The sequence below is a fragment of the Triticum urartu genome, chromosome 6A (assembly GCF_056163025.1).
Source record: "Triticum urartu cultivar PI428250 chromosome 6A, HENAU_Tu73, whole genome shotgun sequence".
In the NCBI taxonomy this organism is placed as follows: domain Eukaryota; kingdom Viridiplantae; phylum Streptophyta; class Magnoliopsida; order Poales; family Poaceae; genus Triticum; species Triticum urartu.
The window spans coordinates 113,454,830-113,464,255 of record NC_141878.1 but is presented as its reverse complement, the minus strand read 5'-3'; the positions used below and the strand labels follow the sequence as shown (position 1 = coordinate 113,464,255).

The window sequence follows — 9,426 nt, the reverse complement described above, 5'->3', positions numbered from 1 at the left end:
TCGGGGTTTTGCAATATTCTCCAGGCCTGCTTGGCTAACATCGCCAAGTTAAGAAGTTCAAAATCTTTGAATCCCAAGCCCCCCATGTTTTTCGGTTGTGTCATGGCCTTCCATGATACCCAGTTAGGCTTACGTTTTCCATTCTTACTCCCCCACCAGAATTTCCGAATCAACATGTTCAGATGTTCGCACAGACCTCGTGGCAGCTTGAAACATGACATGGAATATACCGGGACTGCTTGTGCAACTGATTTAACCAAAACTTCTTTGCCCGCCGTAGACAAGTGTTTTTCTATCCATCCTTGGACCTTGTTCCAGAGTCTATCTTTCAAGTACTTAAACGCTCCATTCTTAGAGGTACCAATGTCACTCGGCATCCCTAGATACTTTTCATTCAAAGTTTCCTTGGGTACATGCAATATATCTTTGATTTGCTGGCGCACACTATCAGGAACTCCTTTGCTGAAAAAGATTGACGATTTATCATAATTTATGCGCTGACCCGAAGCTTGGCAGTACACATCCAAGGTGTGGTGGACCTCTGTAGCTCCCATACTGTTGGCCTTAAAAAACAGCAGGCTGTCATCTGCGGAAAGTAAATGGTTTACTGGCGGCGCCGTAGGTGCCACATTTATACCATGAAGGTTTGATGACTCACTCTTTGATTTCAATAGGCACGAAAGGCCCTCTGCTACAATCAAGAACAAGTATGGGGATATAGGGTCCCCTTGCCTAATACCTCGTGAAGGCGAAAACTGCTCCAACTTTCTCCCATTCATCAGGACAGAAAATTTGACCGAGCTTACCATATCCATGATGATGTTTACCCACCCTTCTGAAAAACCCAGCTTTATCATGATCGCCCTCAAATATGCCCATTCAACTCTATCATAGGCATTCATCATGTCCAATTTGAGAGCAATGTGCTGGTTCTTCTTTGCCCTGTTCTTCTTCATAAAATGAAGACATTCATATGCTGTGATGATATTATCAGTTATGAGCCTTCCTGGGACAAAGGCTGATTGTTCCTCAGAAATTATTTCTAGAAGCACTTGTTTCAGACGGTTAGAAATCACTTTCGACGCAATCTTATATAGGACGTTACATAAACTGATGGGTCGAAGTTGTGATAGCAGGGTCGGGTTTTTTACCTTTGGTATGAGTACCAATACTGTCTCGTTAATGCATGCTGCTGACTCCGTCCCATTAATGATTTTCAACACCGCCTTCGTCACTTCCTCCCCACAAATATCCCAATGTCGCTGGAAAAAATGGGCGGGGAAGCCATCGGGACCCGGAGCCTTAGTCGGAAACATCTGAAAAAGGCCTCTTTTCACCTCTTCCTCCTGATATGGTGCATTCAACATATTGTTCATGGCTGGCGTGACTTTGACTGGCACATGCTGGAGGACCTCTTCCATGTTATTGACCCCCTCCAAAGTATAAAGTGTTTTGTAAAACTCTGTGGTCATATTTTCCAATTCTGCCTTATCCTCAGTGAGGCTCCCGTCAGGACGTGTCAAGGCTTTGATTTGGTTCTTTCTTCGCCTCCGACTAGCTCGAAGATGGAAAAATACGTGTTTTTGTCTCCATGAACTAGCCAATCCAGCCTTGCCCTTTGTCTCCACAAAATCTCTTCGTGGTGGTACAGTTCAACTAATCGATCAGTTATCTTCACTTCCACATGTGAAGGAGCCGCCCTTGTCGGCTGTGATCGGAGCATATCCAGCTGCCCCTTTAGATTTTTTATCTCCTGGCGCACACTTCCAAAGGTCTCCCGATCCCAGGTGGATAGACCGGCAGCCAATCCTCCCAGCTTGTCCTTTAGTGCATGCACCGAGTCCGCAGCCGTCGCTGTCCATCTGTTCCGAACACATTCAAACAGGCTGGGGTCCCTTTCCCACATCAATTCATATTTAAAACTCCTGGGCCCCGCCCTGCATGCATGCACGTCGACCCTAAGCAGAAGTGCCGAGTGATCGGACGAAACAGTGCTTTTGTGCTCAAGAATGGCCTCTGGGTAGGACAACAACCATTCTGCGGTGGCAACACACCTGTCAAGACGAACTCGGGTGAAGGTGCCCCCCGTCACTTTTCTCTCGAAGGTCCACTTGTTCCCTGTATAACCAATATCCATCAGACCACATGTATCGAGTGCGTCTCGAAATGCGTCCATCTGAGCTTGACTTCTGTTGCCCACCCCATCATGTTCATAGCCATGTATCACCTCATTAAAATCTCCAATTACAGCCCAAGGTAGAGTGCTTGTCCCAGCAATGCCTCTTAGCATATCCCATGTTTTATATCTCTCGTTTACCTGAGCTTCCCCATAAACGAAGGTCACTCTAGATTTTGTTCCAAACAAATCATCAATAATCACGTCAATGTGATACTCTGAGTAACCAGAAACTTCCACTTTTATTGAATCATTCCAAAAAATTCCCAAACCACCACTTCTACCAGAGCTACTAACAGCAAAACTTTTATTGAAACCTAAAGTACTAGATAAATTCTCAACACGTGAGCCTTCTATCTGTGTTTCTAAGATACAAAGAATAGAAGGGGCATATTGCCTCGTCATATCACGAAGCTCTTTCACTGTCGCGGGCTTGCCAGCCCCGCGACAGTTCCAGCAGAGGAGACTCATTGCGCTAGACGCGACCCTCTAGGGAGCCCGCCAAACGTGCATCAAAAGGTGTGTTGTTGGTGTTGTTCTTCCCACTGATCCTGTCACTAGCCTTAGGTGTGTGCTTGTTTCTCTTCGGCTCTTGTTTCGAAGAAGGGCTCAAAGGATCCCCTGGGTTTGATGTGCTCGTCCCGTTCTCCAACATCAGGATGGTTTTGGCTACACCAGACCCGGCCACCTCGTCCACATTAGATGCTACCCTCTTCCTGTTAAGCCCGGCTTCACCCATGCCAGCATCTTCCTCCTCGACTGCTTTGCTGTTATCCTCACCCTGGTCATCAAAATGCTCTTCCCTTCCACGACCGCCATTACGCCCACCTCTGCGTCCTCCTCGTCGACCCCGGCCACCCTCGGGACCTTGGTCAGTGCGCATCACCCATGAAGCTCGAAGGTTCTTGAAAATTAAAGCTGATGGTGGGTGGATTCCCGAACCGTGCTCCTTGAAGAGATGCCCCAACATGCCGCAAACAGCACACCAATCCGGGAGCTTTTCATATTTAACTCTGTATATCTGCCGTTTTCCATATCTTATCATTGACACTGCATTTTTCAGGGGTTTCGTGACATTGATCCGTACCCACACTCGATGGAAATTGCCTGTAAAGTTTGGCGATTGGGGCTCGACATAGAGAACTTCACCCACCTTCGCCGCTAGAGATGGCACCAGATGGGCATAAAGAGGCGGAATATCATGAACTTGTATCCAGATTTCAATGGAATCCAGTGGGACAGTCAATGGCTTTGCTAAACCGCCGTAGGGTTTAAGGATGACCGCATCACCCCCGAAGTGCCAAGGTCCTTCCTGGGTGACTCTCTCCCAATCCCCTAGACACGAGAATTGGATCGTGTATAGGTTATCCTCCAGCGGTTTGAACTTCACGTCTTGGGCCAAATCCCACGCTGCCCTCATATTCCCGAAGAACCAATATTGGCTATAGGTTTTGGTGCAATGGACCCTAGCTAGGGCAATCCATCGAGCAGCCTCTGGTGGTGCAAAATCCTCATCAAAAACCACGTCATCCAGGTCCTCCTCACGAAGACCTAGTTCCTTCATCATTGCCTCCACGTCGTCGATCTCCTGCGACCCCGCCGTAGCAGCACCGGGAGTCTCGCGTGAAGCCATCTCGAAGCCCTTACCCTATGGAGAAGTTATCGGGTGTTGTTGGAGCCGCCCCAACTCCGCTCCTCCCACCCGTCCCGCCCGGCCTCAGAGAAGTCCCCTTGGGATCCCCTGATCACGAGCAGACTCCGGGAAGGATCAATGGAGGGGCAGGGAAGGTAGATCTCAACGGCGGCGACAAGTCGCCTCCGAGAGGAACAGAAACCCTAGCATGAGGGGAATACGAGACGCCTTGTTCGGATGTAAGCGAGCCAGATCAGTGTGGCTCGAGTTGGGCCTTGTCGAGATGTATATTGCATGTGTGTTTCTTGTACAAGAAGTCTATCTCCTTTCTTGTATAGTTGAGGTCTAAACTCCTTTTGTACCTATATATATATATGTATATATATATACACACGTGCATATGCATCCGATGAATATATCGTGAGTTGCATCAATCCTCTACTCCCTCCGTTCCACAATACATGCCTTTCATTTATCAAAATATAGATGTATTTAGACATGTTTTAGTATATAGGTACATTCATTTTTGAACAAATGAAAGTCAAGTATTTTAGAACGGAGCGAGTACATGGTATCGGCCTAACACGGTCCCTCCTCGCGCGCCGCAACCCTAGCCTGCCGCCACACCTTCCTTCCTCCGCGTGCCGCCGATCTACGCTGCCGCCGCGCCCTCTCTTTAGCGCCGCCGCCCTGGTCCCCGCGCGCCGCACCTCACGCTTACCCTCCTGCTGCGCCGCTCCCTCCTCTTAGCCGCGCATCGCCTCCCTCGCAGAAACCCCGTCGCGCTGCTGCTCTTCTCCCAACCGCGCCGCTCCCCTCCAAACCCTAAACCTCACCCGCGCCCAGCCCAACCACCGCTGCCGCTGCCATGTCTCACTCCACCCGCTCCCACCCCAGTAACCCGTTTGCCTCCTCCTCCAAGGCCCGTTCTCTCCTCGACTCGGCGTACATCCGTGACGTTCCGATCTTCGATCGCGTCCCGATCAAGCTTTCTCACATGGAGGCCAATTTCTATGCTTGGAAAACCTACTTTAACCTCCTCTTCCACGAGTACAATCTGCGCGATCACATCGACGGCACCACCGACTTCCTCTCCATGCGTCGCGATGAGGATTGGATGGCGGTTGACACCACCATCATCTGGTGCCTTTTTCTCACCGTGTCCAAGGACATCTTCCACACCGTTGTTCGCGATGGGGACGATGCCTAAACGGTGTGGACGAAGATCATCGGCCTCTTCGCCGACAACAAGCTCCAACAGATCGTCTTCTTGCAGCAGGAGTTTTTTGGTTGCCACCAAAACGACTCCTCCATTGATGCCTACTGCATGCGCCTCAAGACCCTCTCCGACGAGCTCAATGACGTCGGCTTCAAGGTTGGGGACGAGCTCCTCCTCTCCACCCTCACAGTCGGCCTCATCGAAGATCTTGGTAATGCCGCGTCCAATCTTACTCTTATGGCTAACCCTACTTATGAACGGACGGTGGCTTACCTTCGCCTCGAGGAGCGTCGTCTGAAGAATCTGCGGGCTCGCGCGGTCCACACCGCCTTCACCGCTGGTTTCTCCCACGGCGGGTCTTCTTCAGCTCCTCCCGCCGGGGGCCACGGCGCCCCGCACCCGCAGCAGCCTCGTCCGCCGCTGCCTCCAGCACCGGCCGGTGCGGGCGGGTATGGTGCCTTCCCGCCTCGGCCTCCAGTGCCTGGCCTGCCGCCTCCACCACAGCAGCCCAACCAGGGCGATCGCCATGGCCGTGGTGGCCGCCATGGTCGTGGCAACCGCAACAACAACGACGGCGGCCAACAGCGCAATGGTGGGCAGCAGCAACAGCTTCCTTCGCCGCCCTGGGGTACTGGCCACAATCCCTGGACCGGGGTTGTGCATGCTTACACGATGCCAGTTCCCCGTGCTCCACTCCCGGGTCTTCTCGGGCCTCGGCCGGCGACGCACCATGCCTTCTACGCGGCCCCTCGGCCCGGCGCTGCTACACCACCGCCCCCTACCCTCCACCATTCGGCTATGGCGCGCCGAACCCTAGTGGGGGGTGACGGGGTTCACTGGCTACCCACTGCCGGTCCCGCCGGTCTCTTACGACCCGACTCTGCTCACAGCGCTCCAGTACACGCCTCAGCCCGGTTCCTACACCGGCGACGGTGACCGGTTCATGGACACCGGTGCATCATCTCATATGGCAGCCTACCCGGGTAACCTCTCCTCCGCGTCTCCCGTTCATACTTCTTCCCGTATCATCGTCGGTAACGGTGCTAGACTCCCCATTACTCATGTTGGCTCTACTCCCTTTCCTTCTCAGTCTAGGCCATTGTCTCTTAATAATGTGCTTGTGTCCCCTCAACTTATTCAGAATTTAGTCTCTGTTCGTAATCTTTCTCGTGATAACTCTGTAACTGTCGAATTTGACGAAGCTGTTTTTTCTGTTAAGGACGCCCATACCCGGATGGTTCTTCACCAATGTGACAGTCCCGATGACATGTACCCCGTCCAGCTCTCATCATCTTCGCATGCTGGACCTCTCGCTCTCTCCGCCGGCGTTGATCTTTGGCACGCCCGTCTCGGCCATCCTAGCTCCATCGCACTTCATCAAATAGTCAAGGATTTCTCTTTTTCATGTAATAAAGCGGATGCTCATTCTTGTCAAGAATGCCGCATGGGCAAACGTGTTAGACTCCCGTTTAGTTCCTCTTCGACAGTTGCATCTTATCCTTTTGAATTAATTCATAGCGATGTATGGACGTCACCTATCACAAGTAATTCTGGTTTTCTATACTATCTTGTTATTCTCGATGACTATTCTCACTTTGTGTGGACTTTTCCGCTTCGTAGGAAATCCGACGTTCCAGCCACTCTCCTAGCTTTTTATTCCTACATGTCTACACAATTTGGTCGTCCCATACTTGCTATTCAAACCAACAGCGGGAAGGAATTCAATAATCTCACCATCCGTACACTTCTCTCCAACCATGGCACTATCTTCCGGTTAACATGTCCATACACCTCCCAACAAAATGGCGGGCAGAACGAGTCCTTCGTACTCTTAACGATTGTGTCCGCACTCTTCTGTTCCATGCTTACATGCCACCCCAGTTTTGGCCGGATGCCCTTGCCACCGCCGCACTTCTTGTTAACCTTCGTCCTTGTCGTGTCCGTTGGAATTATACACCTCATCAACTTCTCTTCGGTTCACCTCCCTCTTACGATGGTCTCCTCATCTTCGGATGCCTCTGTTTCCCTAGTATAGCCGCCACCACTCCTCATAAACTTGCTCCTCGCTCCTTGCCTTGTGTCTTTCTTGGTTACCCGGCTAACACTAAAGGCTACCGATGTTATGATCTGATGTCTCATCGTGTCATCACCTCTAGGCATGTTTACTTCGACGAGCATTGTTTTCCTTTTGCACAGGAACAGTTGATGGCACCACCTGCAGGAGATGATCCCGCCTTGCCTGGCTCCTCTCACCGCCGCGCTGCACTGGGCCCTACACCACCAGCCTCGCCAGCTCCCTTGCCTGGCGCGCTGGGCACGTCGGCCTCTTCGCTAGCCTTATTGGGGAACGTAGTAATTTCAAAAAAATTCCTATGCACACGCAAGATCATGGTGATGCATAGCAACGAGAGGGGAGAGTGTTGTCCACGTACCCTCGTAGACCAAAAGCGAAAGCGTTAGCACAATGCGGTTGATGTAGTCGTACATCTTCACGATCCGACCGATCAAGTACCGAACGCACGTCACCTCCGAGTTCAGCACACGTTCAACCCGATGACGTCCCTCGAACTCCGATCCAGCCAAGTGTTGAGGGAGAGTTTTGTCAGCACGATGGCGTGGTGACGATGATGATGTTCTGCCGACGTAGGGCTTCACCTAAGCACCGCTACAGTATTATCGAGGTGGACTATGGTGGAGGGGGGCACCGCACACGGCTAAAAGATCAACTTGATCAATTGTTGTGTCTCTAGGGTGCCCCTCTGCCCCCGTATATAAAGGAGCAAGGGGGGTGCGGCCGGCCAGGAGAGAGGGTGCGCCAGGAGGAGTCCTACTCCTACCGGGAGTAGGACTCCCTCCCTTTTCCTAGTTGGATTAGGACTTGGGAGGGGGGAGTGGAGGAGAAGAAGGAAAGGGGGGCGCCGCCCCCCTCTCCTTGTCCTATTTGGACTAGGGAGGAGGGGCGCGCGACCCTTGCCCTGGTCGCATCTCCTCTCTTCCACTAAGGCCCAATATGGCCCATTAACTTCTCGGGGGGTTCCGGTAACCTCCCGGTACTCCGGTAAAATCCCGATTTCACCCGGAACACTTCCGATATCCAAACATAGGCTTCCAATATATTAGTCTTCATGTCTCGACCATTTCGAGACTCCTCGTCATGTACGTGATCACATCCGGGACTCCGAACAACCTTCGGTACATCAAAACATATAAACTCATAATATAACTATCATCGAAACGTTAAGCGTGCGGACCCTACGGGTTCGAGAACTATGTAGACATGACCGAGACACGTCTCCGGTCAATAACCAATAGCGGAACCTGGATGCTCATATTGGCTCCCACATATTCTACAAAGATATTTATCGGTCAGACCGCATAACAACATACGTTGTTCCCTTTGTCATTGGTATGTTACTTGCCCGAGATTCGATCGTCTGTATCTCGATACCTAGTTCAATCTCGTTACCGACAAGTATATTTACTCGTTTCGAAATACATCATCCCGCAACTAACTCATTAGTTGCAATGCTTTCAAGGCTTAAGTGATGTGCATTACCGAGAGGGCCCAGAGATACCTCTCCGACAATCGGAGTGACAAATCCTAATCTCGAAATACGCCAACCCAACAGGTACCTTCGGAGACACCTGTAGAGCACCTTTATAATCACCCAGTTACGTCGTGACGTTTGGTAGCACCCAAAGTGTTCCTCCGGTAAACGGGAGTTGCATAATCTCATAGTCATAGGAACATGTATAAGTTATGAAGAAAGCAATAGCTAGCAACATACTAAACGATCGGGTGCTAAGCTAACGGAATGAGTCAAGTCAATCACATCATTCTCCTAATGATGTGACCCTGTTAATCAAATGACAACCCATGTCAATGGTTAGGAAACTTAACCATCTTTGATCAACGAGCTAGTCAAGTAGAGGCATACTAGTGACACTCTGTTTGTGTATGTATTCACACATGTATTATGTTTCCAGTTAATACAATTCTAGCATGAATAATAAACATTTATCATGATATAAGGAAATAAATAATAACTTTATTATTGCCTCTAGGGCATATTTCCTTCAGTCTCCCACTTGCACTAGAGTCAATAATCTAGTTCACATCGCCATGTGATTTAATACCAATAGTTCACATCACCATGTGATTAACACCCATAGTTCGCATCGACATGTGACCAACACCCAAAGGGTTTACTAGAGTCAATAATCTAGTTCACATCGCTATGTGATTAACACCCAAAGAGTACTAAGGTGTGATCATGTTTTGCTTGTGAGAGAAGTTTAGTCAATGGGTCTGCCACATTCAGATCCGTAAGTATTTTGCAAATTTCTATGTCAACAATGCTCTGCACGGAGCTACTCTAGCTAATTGCTCCCACTTTC

The 9,426-nt window shown here is 50.3% G+C and overlaps 1 protein-coding gene across 1 annotated transcript; it reads right to left on the bottom strand.

Moving 5' to 3' along the window:
- Positions 1-1,519: 1,519 nt before the first annotated feature.
- Positions 1,520-2,647, bottom strand: LOC147964361 (uncharacterized). The gene has a single exon (XM_087529941.1). The coding sequence runs from the start codon at positions 2,645-2,647 to the stop codon at positions 1,520-1,522; it is 1,128 nt and encodes a 375-aa protein (XP_087386067.1).
- Positions 2,648-9,426: the final 6,779 nt, after the last annotated feature.

Coding starts and splice junctions, on each gene's coding strand:
- LOC147964361 (XM_087529941.1), bottom strand. CDS start 2,647: ATGAGTCTCCTCTGCTGGAACTGTCGCGGGGCTGGCAAGCCCGCGACA.